General features: G+C 49.2%; 1 protein-coding gene across 2 annotated transcripts in view; it reads right to left on the reverse strand.

Annotated features, from left to right (window-relative positions):
- Positions 1-14,157: 14,157 nt before the first annotated feature.
- LOC142182838 (glutathione S-transferase P 1-like) overlaps positions 14,158-19,271 on the reverse strand; it is a 30,468-nt gene continuing 25,354 nt past the window's right edge. For both annotated transcript variants that reach the window (XM_075257601.1, XM_075257602.1), the window contains exons 6-7: positions 15,923-16,027; positions 14,158-15,432 (exon numbers count right to left, since the gene is read on the reverse strand). In XM_075257601.1, the coding sequence (XP_075113702.1) occupies positions 15,250-15,432; positions 15,923-16,027 (288 nt within the window). In that variant the 3' untranslated portion in view covers positions 14,158-15,249. The remainder of the gene's footprint in view (positions 15,433-15,922; positions 16,028-19,271) is intronic.

Below are 19,271 nucleotides of genomic sequence, written 5' to 3' on the forward strand. Positions count from 1 at the left end.
CGTATATCCATACTCTCCTGCTGTGATATATGACTAGTCATGCTCGGGGGCTTTCAAGCCACATTGCAGGGTAAGATTTAGCACTGACTATGGGGCAATTTGCTGGGTCTCATACCAATGTATAGCACATTATAGCGCTGTATGGCGCGTGCTCCTATATAGGGTGACGCTATCGACGCTGTTCATGTGAAGCCAAAGACATTGACGCCCTGTCCTTGTACAGTCAGTGTCACTACAGGGCAGAATGAAGGGGGGCGCTGTGGCCCCAGGACCAGAAGTCCATTGGCCCTGCATGACCTCTGACCTTTTTGTACACGACGCAGCTCCTGTCACACTTTTCTACCGTCACGTTTGGCGGAGGCGACACTTTTTATACTGTTATAATTCCTATTGTATCTCACGATCAGTCTGATTGTATCGCTGTAGCCTTTGGGGGCTGACGCGGGGGGGTTTGTGCTTTTTTTGGTGCTTTCTATAATGACACGATGAAGTTTCCTAAAATAAATGTGTAGAAAGTAACCGCGAGTCTGGCGATTTCTTCACGTGCTTGGAAGTGTCTGCAATTCCTCTGCCAGGTCTATGGGGGGCGCTCTACTCTCTTCATCAGGCCGCGCTCTCTGTCAGCGCTGATATTGGAGCGCGCTCGCACCTACTACATGTTGTCCACACCGCGGCTACACGGATCTCGTTCGGTTGTCGGCCACTGGTGGGATCTTGGGTGTCAACTCTTGTTTGGCTGATTGAGGCCCCAAAGAAAACATTTGGGACTCTCCGATCTTCACCATTGGTGGCCCACCCAAGGCAAGTGTGGCCATAGAGCCACGTGTAAGAAGCATCAGGAGAAGACGCCCTTTACTCCCTTTCTACTAAAAGACACAACGTTCTCATTTTCCGTTCTCAGAGCCATACGAGGGCTTGATTTTTGCAAGACAAGTTGTACTTCAAAATGGCACCATCTATTAGGGTCCATTCACACGGAGTAACGTGCCACATGACCTGTAGGACGGGATTATGGGACACATTACAAAGCAGTCAGGGCTTAGAGGAGCAATACCAATGTCAGCCTGAGGGCGGCGCCGCTACTATAGGGGCCGAAACCTAAAGTCACTAAAACTGCAACAGAGACTGTAGACAAGGGCTCAGGGGCACCCACACATACAGTCAATGATAGGATGTACTGTAACCACCACTAGGGGGAGCTACTAGGAAATGTGAAGGAACGGAGAACGGAACACCAGAGTCCTGATACATTCCACCACACCCAACACACAGACTCTCCGCTAGCAATGAGGTCCCAGTAAGGAATGTCCCAGCCAATGTGGGTGTTATTACGGGGAAAGGGGTTCATACTTCTTCATATTTTTCTATAGTCACCACTAGGGGGCGCTTGTATAATGCAGACTCCAATGGGGCATGCGAGGGCTTCCCCAGCATGGACATGGATGGACTATCAGAGCAGACGTCTAGGGCGGGAGTAAGGTGAGGCCTAGTTCAGCAAGGCCTGAGTAGGGTCCGGAGACAAGGCCCAATGAGACCTAGTGAGTGGCCCGGCCGCCCGGGTTGTGCTGATCTACCCAAGCCCTATAGAGACAGCATGGCAAGGAATGGCAAGTGGCAGTGTGGGAGGTGCAAGCCCATGGGCTCGGATACAGGGCACAGCGTGGGTGGTAAAACATCCAATAGAGGAGGCCATACCACGTACGAGGACCCAGGACCACATCATACCAGGCACACCATATGGGCACAGCAGATTGGGGGCTCATTGTGGCAGTCTGATGTCTTACACAGACAATAGGGCATTACGTATGTTCTCAGGAGGACTCTGCATCTCCACCTTCTCCACCGCTCATCTTGGCCTAGGACATTGGAGATGGACGTCAGATTTTACGGTCACATCTAACAAGTACAAATGAGTGGACGCCTTGTCCGACCTTCAGATTTCAGGTAGTCTCTTCAGAAGTCGTTCTACATAGGCGGACAGCAGTGGGAAGGTGGACAGGCAGGTCGGGGACAGCTGGAGATTGCATTGTAGAGTGTCCAGGAGGGTCAGATGTGAACGCGCTTTACTACAGGAATCCACGTGTCTAGTGACCTTACGTCTGACCTTACCTTATCTCCCACCACTTCGTTCCATTGGAGTTCTTGCAGAGGATCTCTTCCAAGTACCTGAGCTGGACGGCCACTTCATCCCAGATATTCTTCCTCATTTGGATCCTGGGAAACATGAAAAGTGTTTGTGACCACCACGTACTTTAAGTCGTGGTCTAGATAGTGGGACCATACTGGTGGCCATTACTGAGTCCATCAAGTTGTATATTACAGGGCTGTAGGCACATCGTGTACCGCCATATGGTACCTATGGATGATACCTTACTATCCATTCAGATGGCCAACTATATAGTATAAGGATGCATCCTGGGATGTTGGCCTGGCTATAGGGGAGAAGGTCTCTCTAGTAGGACACTTTTAGCTGACCAGTTCTCCATAGGCCTTGGTTTCAGATTAGAGGGCTGAGGGGTACAAGATGGACCCACATTAGGCTATGGGCAATGTACAAGGGATCATATAGTACGGCCCCATAATACAGCCTGGGCGCGGTACACTTAGGATAGTTTGTCATACGTATGGTAGTACTTCATCCTCAGGTCCTCCACACCTTCACTAGTCATGTCAATGGTTGCAACTTCCCTTTCATTGCTGCCGCTGATACCTGTAGGACACAATACACACAGTGCACATGGTGAACATGGTTCATTGAGGAGAGTCTGGGGGTGCAGGATTTTTGGAGGTCGGAAGGACATCGGGTGGCAGGTTAATATTACTGGTCGCCATGCTATCCCAGAACTGCTGATCTGTGGGGAAATTGACTGTCGGACTCTCCAAGAGGTAATACTGATTGTCCTTTAATATGTCCCAAACAGATGAATGCCCCCCTCAATGTCCCCCTTCATTGGCCCCCACACAGAGGTGAGTATTAGTTCAGAACTCGCCTCGCTACTCCCCGATTCCGCTTTGTCTTTGTTCCAGTTGTGATAGATCGTGTGTGACCGAAGCAGGAAGGAGCGGGAGAAGCCGGGGAACAGACGGGGAGAAGCTGGGGAGCAGACGGGGAGAAGCCGGGGAGCAGACGGGGAGAAGCCGGAGAGCAGACGGGGAGAAGCCGGGGAACAGACGGGGAGGAGACGGGGAGAAGCCGGGGAGGAGACGGGGAGAAGCCGGGGAGTAGACGGGGAGAAGCCGGGGAACAGACGGGGAGGAGACGGGGAGGAGACGGGGAGAAGCCGGGGAGTAGACGGGGAGAAGCCGGGGTGCAGACGGGGAGAAGCCGGGGAGGAGACGGGGAGCAGATGGGGAGAAGCTGGGGAGGAGACGGGGAGAAGCCGGGGAGCAGACGGGGAGAAGCCGGGGAGCAGACGGGGAGAAGTTGGGGAGGAGACGGGGAGGAGACGGGGAGGAGACGGGGAGAAGCCGGGGAGCAGACGGGGAGAAGCCGGGGAACAGACGGGGAGGAGACGGGGAGGAGACGGGGAGAAGCCGGGGAGTAGACGGGGAGAAGCCGGGGTGCAGACGGGGAGAAGCCGGGGAGGAGACGGGGAGCAGATGGGGAGAAGCCGGGGAGGAGACGGGGAGAAGCCGGGGAGCAGACGGGGAGAAGCCGGGGAGAAGTCGGGGAGCAGACGGGGAGAAGCCGGGGAGGAGACGGGGATAAGCCGGGGAGGAGATGGGGAGAAGCCGGGGAGCAGACGGGGAGAAGCTGGGGAGGAGAGGGGGAGAAGCCGGGTAGCAGACGGATACCTACTGCACTGACACCTCTCACTCCCCGCAACGTGTAGGCCGTAAGCCTGAGCCAGAAAGTGTTAGGGCCAGGGTGAGAACCGGATCACTTGTACCCCGTGTATATTGCTATATGAATGTGAATATTATCAGGCTGTATTCACACTGTTCCAAAATTCGGACAGCTACTAAATGCCATGAAAATGAGCAGAAGCCGCCAGGCCCGGGATGTATTGCAGCATAATAAATGGCGCCTTGTCTGAATAAGGCCTTACACTTCTCCGTTTAGGATTCTCTCTCTTTAGAGTTTCCTAGATAAAAGCTCTGCCATATTAGGATGACTGAGGGCTCATCCACTAGGGGGCGCTGCTCACCCGTCATTTGGGATAGACCTGCCCATGTCCTGTTCTTTGCATGACATTTACTAACAGCACAATGCAAAGGTCTGGATAGGGTTAATATCAGAACGAAGCCTCGCCATATTCATGCCCAGGTATGGCAGGATGGCATTACGCTGATCTTGAAAACGAGGAATTTGACCAAATAACTGAGAAAAATCCACAGAAAAGCAATGAATGGGGTCTGACAGTCGGGGGCTGGGTTGGGCCCCTGTCCAGTGCATTTGCATTGGAAAAATGAGGACTGATAGTGGTAACAGGGGCCGGATCGGTAAGCTCGGCCGGCTGCCGGCAGTTTCCCAGGGCCCTGGCACACACAGAGGCCTCCTGCCAGTGCTATACTGTCCCTATTAATATAGGGACAGTATACATCGGGAGGACTGAGGACACTGGGGCGGCAGCTTCACCTACGGCTGCCATCTAATAAAGAAGTTTCTCTGCAGCCGGGCCTTCCCCCTCCCCCTCCCAGCAATCATTGCCTAGCCTATATCGTACTGTGTGGAGACAGAGAGAAGTCTGCTGCGATGATCCACTTTCTGCTTCACAAATGTAAGCCAGAGAACTCTCCAGCGCCGCCTCCTCTTCTTCTGCAACGAGGTCTTCACCGCGTCTTCTTCCGGCGGCGCCTTCTTACTTCTAGGCCTCGGCCCTAGGGGAAGCCGACTGTGCATGCCCGCTGGCCACGAGAAAATGGCCGCTTACAATACTGTGGAAGCGGCCATTTGCCCTAGGCCTAGAAGTAAGAAGGCGCCGCCGGATGAAGACCTTGTTGCAGAAGAAGAGGAGGCGGCGCTGGGGATGCCCCCAGTGCTGCGAGAGAGCTCATTTACATACCGAGAAAAAAAGGGATTGTAGGCGAATGGCGGCACGGAGACGAAAAGGAAAGGTAGGAGAAGAATAGACTTTCTTAAGGCTATTCCGACGTGGTACCTAGAAAAAATAGTGTGTGACTGATAGGATCCCTTTAAAGATTTTGCAGAGATTTTCTTTAAATATCTTGTGGTCACAGTCTTGTTGTCTTGATCAGTTGGATACGACCATAATTTAGGACTTTTCTAAGAATCGGCTATGATTTCCTTATAGTGGCCGGGATATCTTCTCATACATGTAGTGTCCCTGCCTGATCACCCGGCTACAATAAGAACATCCGAGCTGGTCCCTGACAAGTCCTAGACCTTCTCCGTGCTGCCATTCGTCTACAATCCCGGTTCTTCTCTGTATGTACTCCATAGGAGCGTACTGCGCTTGCGTCCACCCAAAACATGGCCGCCCACATGTGAAGTCGACTCTGCTTGTGGCCCTCCGGCAGAGCCGACTTGCGCATGCGTTTCACTTAGACCCAGCCGAAAGAAGACGGTGAAGACGACGTAGCTGATGAAGATGGAAGCGGCGCTGGAGCAAGTTCTCTTACAGCATTGGGGCCGCCCCCAGTGCTGTCTGATCACTGGGGCCCGCCCCCAGTGCTGCAAAATAACTCATTTGCGTACCGAGAAAAACCGGGATTGTAGGCGAACAGTGGTGTGGAGTTATGACACTAGGGCAGCACATTTTGTCCCTCTTTATGGTCTTCAAAAGTTGGGAGGTATGCCTATGTTTAAATTATGTTTGATTTGTAGCAATGAGAATACACAACGCCTATCAGGTATTTAAAGTGATCGGATCAGCCTGGGTAGAGCGTTCCGGAGAACAAGGTGCAGCTCAAGGCAAGGCCTGAGGAAGAGAGGTCATGGAGACGTAGGGAGCTGCACCAATATGGAGGGCTTTGGGGATGAGGGTAGAGGCGGGAAGCAGCTTGTTCAGTGCACAGAAGCAGCAAGAAGGGGCACCCCGACCCCATCCTGCACCCCAGGAGGCTTCCTGCCCTCCCCATGTGCAACACAGACGTCATTGACTCCTCACTTCTCCCATATTGTCCTCACCTCCTTCTAGTCAGTGGAGAGGTGGCGAGAGATAAGTCGCCTCAGAGATCTGTGATGGGCGTCTGCTCCTTGGGAGTAAGGAAGGAGTCAAGGGTTTCAATGAGACATTCTGGGTTATTGGAGAGGGGGGTGAGAGCGGGGAAGCAGGATTGTTTGGTGAGGTGTTTTCAGAGTGAACTTGTAATGGAGGAATCTGCTGACATATTTACTCCACCTGGGGCAACACTGAAGGGAATGTGGTCAGAGCTGGAAGGAGCGCGGGTCAGGTGGGTCATCCTCAAGTAGTAAGTTGTGTCAGGACAAGAGAGATGGCTAGTGATAGAGCCTGAGAGGCAGATTGTCAGACGTGTCTGTAAGTGGCCTCCTCCTCCCACTGGGTGGCGGCACAGCACCAGGTGTAAATAGGTGGGGGGTCCCAAATGGAACAACAACATGTTGTATGAGAGGAGATGGAGTCTCCCTCCCCGCATGTCATGGGAAGAACCTTCCCACCCGGAGCAATAAGACAATCCATGAGAGGAGATGGAGTCTTCCTCCCCGCAATGGCAGACTCATGGAAATATAACATTTTTTTGCACAAATAAGAATTTTTTGTTTCCAAAAATGGTGGTTTATTGAGTTTAGTGACCTACATGAAGTCCTGTTAATAATTCACCACCGAGCAGAGGATCGGAACGATCAGAATGGCTGATAGCTTGAAAAACGCTTTGGATACAGTGCGACACAGCCGTTGCCTCCCTATGTGTCGCGTCTCCGTCTCTTCCCATAAAGACAACTCTTATACAGTGATCCAGGCTGGGCGAGCACTGACAATTTTTTCTTTATTCTATTTACTTATATTTGGGATGAAGAGTGCCGCCCTACAGGAATGGCCACCATCAGGAAAGTCTTTGCCCTCAAGCAGACGTAGCGAGGTTGTGGCGGCGCCGCCTGTGCATTCTCTCTTTGTACATATGGATATAGGGAGACAAGCCGTGCGGATCTAGTCTGTTAGAGATCACTTTCGCGGGACGTTCCGCTCCTCGTACCGACCACTTGGTCACATCTCATTGTCCCATCATACTGTTACCTATATATCATATACATGATACATCCTTACTCATATTATAAATGGGAACGTTTCTGTGTTTGGATGTTTGTTCCGATATCATTTGTTCCGATATCACGCCGCAACGGGCAAACGGATTTCACTGAAATTTCGCATATACCTAGAAAGGCACCCGGAAAAGAACAAAGGCGCCTCACCATTCCGATATATTGCCAGATTTGCCGACTGCGAACACCAAATTCACGGTCCGTGTGGGCTGAAGGACCTGAGCTGAGGTCACCATGTCAGGCGCGGGCCTCCGATTGGACCAGGTAACTGCGGGCCGGCCGCACACTCACTGGAAGAAAATGGAGGCGTGCATGCCAGCAGCCACTGGAGCCCGGCGCGCGACGTGGAGTGGTGAGTCCGCCGGGGCGCCAGGGGTCGGAAGGGGTAGAGGGAACTGTGCCAAACTCCTGCAGACCGCCGTCTACCTGTGCCGCGCGCCGCAGCTGTGCTGCACGGTATGCCAACCTTATGCATCCCTGTAACCTCGGCACACGGGGAGCCTGGGGGTGGGGTGAGGCCGGGGTCGCAGGTTCGGGTGGGGGGGGGTGGTTAGAGAGGGCAATAATGGGGCACAGGGTGGGGGGTATAGGGGGGTAAGGGGGCACAGGGTGGGGTGGGAAGGGGGCCCAGGGTCACGGATTGGGGGGGGAGGATGGAGCGAGGGTATGTTGGAGCAGGTCGGGAAACAACTGGGGGGACCAGGGGGGAGAGGAAGGGAAGGGGGACAGCGCGGCGCAAGGTGGGGGTCCACGGGCGCACTGGTGTTGGAAAGGCCTGCTGCGGCTACAAGGCAAAGGCAGGGGGGCCGAGGCGACACTGCAGGTGGGGCACACAGGGGGTCGGGGGCTGCACACGAAGTCGCGGGTACTGCTAGTACATTATACCGGCCGGGTGTTGGGTTTTCTAGGACGATGGCGACATAGGCCGCACTTCTGTGCTCATCCACTATCTCCCTAGGGTACAATTACTGTCAGTTCGGATTCTCCGGGGGAGGGAGGGGGATGGATGCTGAGTCAGCGGGAGAAGATCTAGACGTAATCCAAGAATCTCCCACAAACTCCTCCATCGTTTACTGTACACAACATGAAGCCCTATACACACAAGGACTCTGCTGCCATGGAGAGTAGCGAGACCTCATTGAATGAATCGCGTAATTGGCTTTGCCTTGGCAGCAGCTGCCTGGCACTGGTTACTAAAGTTCAGCCATATTCCCAAGTGTCCCTTATATCCATACTGACTGCTTAGGTCTATGTCCTACAGAGGTGAAGGGGCATATAGAGGGCATTAGGTGGCACTATGGGGTCACCACATTGTGCCACCAGATTGGCCAGAAACATAAAGGGCATGATACTGTATGTGGGCACAACGAGGGCATTATAGTTATCAGGGCACATCATTGTATACTGGAAAATGTGGGATGTATTTTAGTATATGGGACGTATAAGGGAGCTTTATTCTATATGACTATTACGGCGCATGTCGGGAAGGGGTTAATGTTAAAGGAGAGTACAAAGACACTTGCACCAATCACTGCCCAGGGAATCAGAATGCATACTATTCAAAGGAAGCTACTGTACGAAATCACTTCATTAAGCCCCCTAGGCTGCACCATATCCAAGAGGAAGGTCCAACAGGCTTCTCTCTGTAGGACCTTTCGATCAAAGTCCCCCCCTCTCACAGATCTTGTGACCACTTCAATTCCTTGAAATATGAGGTTAGAGACATCCCCCTCATGATGTTCCCAGAGGTGTCTTGAAATTGGTGTAGGCTCTTTACGTAAGATATGTTCCCTTATCCTCCTGCAGAACTCCCTTGTGGTTTTCCCCACATACTGGAGTCCGCAGGAGCAAGTAGCCAAATATACAACCCCAGTGGTCTTACAGTTAATGAACTGACGAATGCAGAAATCCCTGCCACTATGGGTGCACTTAAATTTACCTCCCCTCAAGATATGTTCACAGGCTCTACATGAACCACAAGGAAATGTACCCCTCGTTGTCCGGGCAATCTGGTCCAGCCACGCAGACTCCGTCCTCATGGGACTCAAGTGGCTATGGACCAATTTATCTCGTAAATTGGGACCCCTCCTAAATGTTATATTGGGACGCGGCCCAACCAACTCTCCAAGAAGCGGATCGGTACTCAAAATGCCCTGGTCGTACGTTGCGATAATCCGTGTTTGCGTACATTTCTCCGTTACATAGTTTGATACCGGGGGATTCAGTAATGGTGTACGGTCCACCGTGAAAGCATGATGGTAAGCTTTCTTCAAGACCCCATCAGGGTATCCACGTCTCCCAAACCTACCCTGTAGGTCCCTCGCCATCACCCGGAAATCGAAGATTTCCAAACAGTTTCTGCGTAGCCTAAGGTATTGACCTTTCGGGATACCGGCACGAAGCGGTGCCGGGTGACAACTATCCCACAGGAGCAACGAGTTTGTAGAAGTTGGTTTCCTGTGAACGGTCCCTTACTAATGGTCAAGTCCAAGAAAATGATTTCATCAGCACTAATCTCCGACGTAAAGAATAGGCCTAGATCATTTTTATTCAACGCCCGGACCATGGAGAGAAATTCCTCCTCTGGTCCGTCCCAAAGAATCCAAATATCATCGATGAAACGGACCCAGAGGAGAATATAGTTGGTCCATCTCACCATGGTCTCAGAGAATACGACCTCCCTCTCCCACCAGCCCAGGTAGAGATTTGCAAAGCTGGGGGCACAAGGGCTCCCCATCGCAACTCCCCTGAGCTGGTGGAAGAGGTCCCCATCAAATGCGAAACAATGTCGCTCCAACACAAATCGGAGCAAGTCCATCACAAAGGAGTTGTCCTTTTATTTTGGTTTTTTAATATTCTTTTTTTTGTTTGTTTTCCCCTCTTTTTCGGTTATTATTTAATTTTTGTAATTTTTATTTTTTATTTTTTTATTTTTTATTATTTCATTTTTCCCATACTTCACCTTGCAATTTTTATTTTTTTTTTTCCTCATTTGTTCCTTTCATTTTTTGCATGTTTTTGTAATTTTTATCTTTTAATTTATTTATTTTTTATATTCATTTTTTTGTTTATTTTTCCCCTTTTTTCGGTTATTATTTAATTTTTGTAATTTTTATTTTTTATTTTTTATTATTTTTTTTTATTTTTTATTATTTCATTTTTCCCATACTTCACCTTGCAATTTTTATCTTTTTTTTTTTTTCCTCTTTTGTTCCTTTCATTTTTTCATTTTTTACATGTTTTTGTAATTTTTATCCTTTTATTTTGTTTTTTTTATATATTCATTTTTTTGTTTATTGTTCCCCTCTTTTTCGGTTATTATTTAATTTTTGTAATTTTTATTTTTTATTTTTTATTATTTTTTTTATTTTTTATTATTTCATTTTTCCCATACTTCACCTTGCAATTTTTATCTTTTTTTTTTTTCCTCTTTTGTTCCTTTCATTTTTTCATTTTTTGCATGTTTTTGTAATTTTTATCCTTTCATTTTGTTTTTTTTTATATATTCATTTTTTTGTTTATTGTTCCCCTCTTTTTTGGTTATTATTTAATTTTTGTAATTTTTTTTTATTATTATTATTATTATTATTATTATTATTATTATTTCATTTTTCCCATACTTCACCTTGCAATTTTTATCTTTGTTTTTTTTTTTTTTTTTTCCTCTTTTGTTCCTTTCATTTTTTCATTTTTTGCATGTTTTTGTAATTTTTATCCTTTTATTTTGTTTTTTTTTTTCATATTCATTTTTTGTTTATTGTTCCCCTCTTTTTCGGTTATTATTTAATTTTTGTAATTTGTCTTTTTTATTTTTTTTTATTTTTTATTATTTCATTTTTTCCTTACTTCACCTTGCAATTTTTATCTTTTTTTTTTTTCCTCTTTTGTTCCTTTCATTTTTTCATTTTTTGCATGTTTTTGTAGTTTTTATCCTTTTTTTTTTTTATATTCATTTTTTTGTTTATTTTTCCCCTCTTTTTCGGTTATTATTTAATTTTTGTAATTTTTATTTTTTATTCTTTTTCCATTTTCTATTTTTCTGTGTTCATTTCCTGCTGCCTGTTTGTACTACATTCTGTTCTGGATACATTCTGATCCTTATCTTTCACAATTTGATATGTTCCCTCTCATTTCCGCCTCTATTTTTCTTTTATCATCTCTCCTATTCTCTATTTCAGATTCACTAACTGCTGGTATTTGGTAACAAACTTGCTATTTTCCTAACAATGAGGCCGTCCTGCTCCACATATTTCTATCTTCATTTCGGACGAACGAGCGCACGCATGCGCCGTCCGTTACCTTCTTTTCTCCACCACCATCCGTATAGCATTTACTGCGCTTGCGCATACTCGCGCATGCGCGCTTCTGCTACATCTGTACATTCGGTTGTATGCAGGCGCCCAATAACAGGAGGTCCGGCGCCCTTTTTATAGGCTGATGAGACGCCGAGAACACGCACTTTCTTTCGGCAGACAGCCTTTTCCTGAGTGCGCGGATTTCAATTATTGTTGAAATTTTCTTTATGTAGAGCCTGAGGAAGGTCTACAAAGACCGAAAACGTTCGCTCCACCAATAGACACAATTGATTGGTTGACACATATTTGTGTGAAGCTCCTTTTTGACCTATAAGGGGGCTTTATTCTATATGGGGCAACATGGCGATCAGTATAATATACAGGAGCACAACAACACTATAAACTGCAGTACCACACACAGCCCTCGGGTGGCGCTCTTACTAAGAAGTATTATTAGGCTCTGCCCCAACTTACAATATGAGTCTAAAGCTGGGAGTGGTACCTCAACTGTGGAAGACATCTTGTGTGGTACCAGTGCCAAAGAAACCCAACCCGATGGGCTACAATGACTACCGACCTGTAGCACTGACATCCCACCTGATGAAGGTCCTAGAGAGACTGGTCCTGAAACACCTGCGCCCCCTAGTGAGCTCCGCTCTGGACCCCCTCCAGTTTGCCTATCGGCCGGGCATTGGGGTAGATGTCGCCATCATCCACCTTCTTCATAGAGCTCTCTCTCACCTGGAGAAATAATGGTGGAGAATAATGTTCTGTGATTTCTCCGGAGCTTTTACCACCATCAGCCAGGACTACTGAGGGAGAAGCTGAACCTTGGTGGAGGGACCATCACCTGTCCAACTGGATCCTAGACTACCTGACACCCCGCCCTCAGTATGTGAGAGCCCAGGACTGTGTGTCTGACACTGTGATCTGTAGTACGGGGGCACCACAAGGTCCAGCTCTTGCCCCATTTCTCTTCACACTGTACACTGCTGACTTCAGGCACAACTCCTCCAGCTGTTACTTACAGAAGTCCTCCGATGACTCTGCTATAGTCGGCCTTATCACTGATGGCAACGATAGGGACTTATACTGGGACTGTGTGGACTGGGGTCAGCAGAACCAGCTCAGGATTAATGCCGGGAAGACCAAGGAGATGGTGGTGGACTTTGGGAAACGGAGAGGTGCTCCGACCCCAGTGGAGATCCAGGGGACATGTATTGAGATAGTCAGGACCTGTAAGTATCTGGGTGTGCTCCCCAATAATAAACTAGACTGGGCTGATCACCTGGAGGCACTGCACAGAAAGGGCCACAGCAGACTCTACCTGCTCAGGAGGCTGAGGGCCTTCGGAGTCCAGGGGCCACTTCTTAGGGCCTTCGGAGTCCAGGGGCCACTTCTTAGGGCCTTCGGAGTCCAGGGGCCACTTCTTAGGGCCTTCGAAGTCCAGGGGCCACTTCTTAGGACCTTCTTCAACTCGGTGGTTGCCTCAGCCATCTTTTTCGGAGTGGCCTGCTGGGGGAGCAGTATATCAACCAGGGACAGAAATAGACTTGACAGGCTGATCAGGAGGGCCAGCTCTGTCCTGGGGGGCCCCTTGGACCCAGTACAGGTGGTGGGTGACAGAAGGATACTGTCCGTGGTGACCTCCATGCTGGAGAACAAATCCCACGCCATGTATGGGACCTTGATGGGACTTGGCAGCCCTGTAAGTGACCGTCTGCTTCACCCCAAGTGTGAGAAGGAGCTATCGCAAGTCCTTCCTTCCAACCGCGACCAGGCTGTATAATCTACATCAGACCGAGCGCAGACACTCCGCACAGAGAACTAAATGACTCTGAAGTCTTCCTTCTTTCTCTTCTCCTCCTCCTTAGCTGCTCTGGCCTCCTCGTATATCTTCTCTCCTCAGTCTGTGTCCTGTAATATATTCCTGTGTATTATCCTGTATCTGTATTACTAGGCTGCTGTAACATACTGAGTATCTGCACTGTCTGACTAGGATTATCTTATCTTATCTTGTGTTCGTGATTTGCATATCATCAATACGTAGGATTAATTATACATTATATCCATAGGACCTTCTCTATATACTACATCAGGACCTCGGAGCTTCATATCACACCGGGGGAGGAGACGGGGAGGAGAACAAGTATGTCCTGAAATCTGAGCTCTATAAATACTGGACCGGTGACCGTGCAGGACCAGTGTTGTAATCTAGTAGAGATATTCCAGGGAAGCCCTTGTGTGTGGGCGAGCATTATCCTACAGGTGCCAGTTGTATATATCTATAGCCACCCTGCTATTGATGTCCTGTCCATATCACTGGGCTCTTATTGTCCTCATATCACTGGATGGTGGACAAGGTCTTCTTCTCCTTTAATCCCAGATCCCATCCAGACTATAACGTGATGATGGAAACCTTCTAGTATCTAAAGACCTTTCATGGTTTTGGGCACAGGCACTTCTATATACCCCAACATGCCCCAAACCATGAAGGGTCCCCATTAACTAGACTTTGGTGTCTCCATTGTAACAGACAACAAACAATCCTGTGTAGTCTGATCCTGTAGTAACACATACGAGGGTGTAACGAAGAAGACAAAGACGTCACATTGAGAATAACAACTAAAGACGTTTATTAAGAAAACATCAAAACAAACCCGTATGCTTGGGCAGTGAATAGAGGAGAGTTACTGGGGCTACATGGGGGGGGGGGGGTGTCATGTTACTGGGGTACATGGGGGGGTGTCATGTTACTGGGGTACATGGGGGGTGACATGTCACTGGGGCTACATGGGGGGCGCCATGTTACTGGGGCTACATGGGGGGTGCCATGTTACTGGGGCTACATGGTGGGGCGCCATGTTACTGGGGCTACATGGGGGGGCGCCATGTTACTGTGTGTACATGGGGGTGCCATGTTACTGGGGCTACATGGGGGGGTGTCATGTTACTGAGGCTACATGGGGGGCGCCATGTTACTGGGGCTACATGGGGGGGCGCCATGTTACTGGGGCTACATGGGGGGGCGCCATGTTACTGGGGCTACATGGGGGGGCGCCATGTTACTGTGTGTACATGGGGGTGCCATGTTACTGGGGCTACATGGGGGGCGCCATGTTACTGGGGCTACATGGGGGGGCGCCATGTTACTGTGTGTACATGGGGGGGCGCCATGTTACTGGGGCTACATGGGGGGCGCCATGTTACTGGGGCTACATGGGGGGGCGCCATGTTACTGTGTGTACATGGAGGTGCCATGTTATTGGGGCTACATGGGGGGCGCCATGTTACTGGGGCTACATGGGGGGGCGCCATGTTACTGTGTGTACATGGGGGTGCCATGTTACTGGGGCTACATGGGGGGTGCCATGTTACTGGGGCTACATGGGGGGGGCGCCATGTTACTGGGGGTACATGGGGGGCGCCATGTTACTGGGGCTACATGGGGGGCGCCATGTTACTGGGGCTACATGGGGGGGCGCCATGTTACTGGGGGTACATGGGGGGCGCCATGTTACTGGGGCTACATGGGGGGGCGCCATGTTACTGGGGGTACATGGGGGGGCGCCATGTTACTGGGGATACATGGGGGGGTGCCATGTTACTGGGGCTACATGGGGGGGGCGCCATGTTACTGGGGCTACATGGGGGGGCGCCATGTTACTGGGGCTACATGGGGGGGTGTCATGTTACTGAGGCTACATGGGGGGGTGATGTTACCGAGGTATTTTTGGTTGTAGACAATAACCTCTCCCTTCTCTTTGTTTATCTCTTAGGTATCATTGGCCGATTTTTGCGGGCGTCTGAGTTCAAGTATTCACTGAGTTTCGGGCGAGAAGTAATGCGATCAATGTAGGCAGTAAGGAGAGGAAAGGTAGAAAGGCATGCTGGGAATAAGGCGAGGTGAGTTTGCAGGAGGTCCAGGAGGTTGTAATCTGCATAAGAGATCTGTGGGGACAAGAAGTGACAGTAAGTTGTTATAGGTCGGACAGTCAGTCCTCTCACTTTCCTTTAATCCCCTATAGAATCACCTACAGTGGCTTGCAAAAGTATTCACACCCCTTCAACTAATATAAATATATATATATATATATATATATATATATATATATATGTATATATATATCTGTTCTGTTCAGTAGTTTGTTAGAGAACACTAGTGAACAAACAGCAGCATGAAGACCAAGGAACTGACCAGACAACTCAGAGATAAAGTTGTGGAGAAGTGTAAAGCAGGGTCAGGTTATAAGAACATCTCCCAAGGAGCCCTGTACAATCCATCATATATTTCTGAAGAGACCCCAGAGAATAAGTAAAGATTTTCTGGTTCAGACAGAAATGGGGAAAATAATCTCGAGAGTTTTACCCATCTCTGATTGACAATCGCAACGTCTCCCCCTCTAAGAAGTGATAAATTGGATCATCTTACAAAAATTACCTTATCTCCGACCAGATATTTGGTTCCATTACAATTCTGGGAAAGAATTCTCTCGAATGCTGAGAAGTGATTGGGGAGATCGGCCTCGTACTTATCTTTAGTCTCCTATTGTAAAGAAAGAAAGAAAGATGTCTATAAACCTACTGGAAGCCATACATAGGGGCAAATATATAACTACACCAGTCACTGTATATAAAAAGAAGACACCAGAACACAGAATGTCATAGGCTGGTTCTGGTGACAGTAACCTATCTATCTGCAGGGCTGGGGTGATATGCTGGTTCTGGTGACAGTAACCTATCTATCTGCAGGACTGGGGTGATATGCTGGTTCTGGTGACAGTAACCTATCTATCTGCAGGGCTGGGGTGATATGCTGGTTCTGGTGACAGTAACCTATCTATCTGCAGTACTGGGGTGATATACTGGTTCTGGTGACAGTAACCTATCTATCTGCAGGACTGGGGTGATATGCTGGTTCTGGTGACAGTAACCTATCTATCTGCAGGACTGGGGTGATATACTGGTTCTGGTGACAGTAACCTATATATCTGCAGGGCTGGGGTGATATGCTGGGTCTGGTGACAGTAACCTATCTATCTGCAGGGCTGGGGTGATATACTGGTTCTGGTGACAGTAACCTATCTATCTGCAGGGCTGGGGTGATATACTGGTTCTGGTGACAGTAACCTATCTGCAGGGCTGGGGTGATATCCTGAGTCTGGTGACAGTAACCTATCTATCTGCAGGACTGGGGTGATATGCTGGTTCTGGTGACAGTAACCTATCTATCTGCAGGACTGGGGTGATATGCTGGTTCTGGTGACAGTAACCTATCTATCTGCAGGGCTGGGGTGATATGCTGGTTCTGGTGATAGTAACCTATCTATCTGCAGGGCTGGGGTGATATGCTGGATCTGGTGACAGTAACCTATCTATCTGCAGGGCTGGGGGGATATGCTGGTTCTGGTGATAGTAACCTATCTATCTGCAGGGCTGGGGTGATATGCTGGTTCTGGTGACAGTAACCTATCTATCTGCAGGGCTGGGGTAATATGCTGGGTCTGGTGACAGTAACCTATCTATCTGCAGGGCTGGGGTGATATACTGGTTCTGGTGACAGTAAACTATATATCTGCAGGGCTGGGGTGATATGCTGGGTCTGGTGACAGTAACCTATCTATCTGCAGGGCTGGGGTGATATACTGGTTCTGGTGACAGTAACCTATCTATCTGCAGGGCTGGGGTGATATGCTGGTTCTGGTGACAGTAACCTATCTATCTGCAGGGCTGGGGTGATATGCTGGTTCTGGTGACAGTAACCTATCTATCTGCAGGACTGGAGTGATATGCTGGTTCTGGTGACAGTAACCTATCTATCTGCAGGGCTGGGGTGATATGCTGGTTCTGGTGACAGTAACCTATCTATCTGCAGTACTGGGGTGATATGCTGGTTCTGGTGACAGTAACCTATCTATCTGCAGGGCTGGGGTGATATGCTGGTACTGGTGACAGTAACCTATCTATCTGCAGGGCTGGGGTGATATGCTGGTTCTGGTGACAGTAACCTATCTATCTGCAGGGCTGGGGTGATATGCTGGTTCTGGTGACAGTAACCTATCTATCTGCAGGGCTGGGGTGATATGCTGGTTCTGGTGACAGTAACCTATCTATCTGCAGGGCTGGGGTGATATGCTGGGTCTGGTGACAGTAACCTATATATCTGCAGGGCTGGGGTGATATGCTGGGTCTGGTGACAGTAACCTATCTATCTGCAGGGCTGTGGTGATATGCTGGGTCTGGTGACAGTAACCTATCTATCTGCAGGGCTGGGGTGATATGCTGGTACTGGTGACAGTAACCTATCTATCTGCAGGGCTGGGGTGATATGCTGGTTCTGGTGACAGTAACCTATCTATCTGCAGGGCTGGGGTGATATGCTGGTTCTGGTGACAGTAACCTATCTATCTGCAGGGCTGGGGTGATATGCTGGGTCTGGTGACAGTAACCTATATATCTGCAGGGCTGGGGTGATATGCTGGGTCTGGTGACAGTAACCTATCTATCTGCAGGGCTGGGGTGATATGCTGGGTCTGGTGACAGTAACCTATCTATCTGCAGGGCTGGGGTGATATGCTGGTTCTGGTGACAGTAACCTATCTATCTGCAGGGTTGGGGTGATATGCTGGTTCTGGTGACAGTAACCTATCTATCTGCAGGGCTGGGGTGATATGCTGGTTCTGGAGACAGTAACCTATCTATCTGCAGGGCTGGTGTGATATGCTGGGTCTGGTGACAGTAACCTATCTATCTGCAGGGCTGGGGTGATATGCTGGTTCTGGTGACAGTAACCTATCTATCTGCAGGGCTGGGGTGATATGCTGGTTCTGGTGACAGTAACCTATCTATCTGCAGGGCTGGGGTGATATGCTGGGTCTGATGACAGTAACCTATCTATCTGCAGGGCTGGGGTGATATGCTGGTTCTAGTGACAGTAACCTATCTATCTGCAGGGCTGGGGTGATATGCTGGGTCTGGTGACAGTAACCTATCTATCTGCAGGGCTGGGGTGATATGCTGGTCCTGGTGACAGTAACCTATCTATCTGCAGGACTGGGGTGATATACTGGGTCTGGTGACAGTAACCTATCTATCTGCAGGGCTGGGGTGATATGCTGGGTCTGGAGACAGTAACCTATCTATCTGCAGGGCTGGGGTGATATGCTGGGTCTGATGACAGTAACCTATCTATCTGCAGGACTGGGGTGATATGCTGGTTCTGGTGACAGTAACCTATCTATCTGCAGGGCTGGGGTGATATGCTGGGTCTGGAGACAGTAACCTATCTATCTGCAGGGCTGGTGTGATATGCTGGGTCTGGTGACAGTAACCTATCTATCTGCAGGGCTGGGGTGATATGCTGGGTCTGGAGACAGTAACCTATCTATCTGCAGGGCTGGGGTGATATGCTGGATCTGGTGACAGTAACCTATCTATCTGCAGGGCTGGGGTGATATGCTGGTCCTGGTGACAGTAACCTATCTATCTGCAGGACTGGGGTGATATACTGGGTCTGGTGACAGTAACCTATCTATCTCTTGGGCTGGGGTGATATGCTGGTTCTGGTGACAGTAACCTATCTATCTGCAGGGCTGGGGTGATATGCTGGTCCTGGTGACAGTAACCTATCTATCTGCAGGGCTGGGGTGATATACTGGTTCTGGTGACAGTAACCTATCTATCTGCAGGGCTGGGGTGATATGCTGGTCCTGGTGACAGTAACCTATCTATCTGCAGGACTGGGGTGATATACTGGGTCTGGTGACAGTAACCTATCTATCTGCAGGGCT

This window comes from Leptodactylus fuscus, chromosome 10 (assembly GCF_031893055.1).
Source record: "Leptodactylus fuscus isolate aLepFus1 chromosome 10, aLepFus1.hap2, whole genome shotgun sequence".
Lineage (NCBI taxonomy): Eukaryota > Metazoa > Chordata > Amphibia > Anura > Leptodactylidae > Leptodactylus > Leptodactylus fuscus.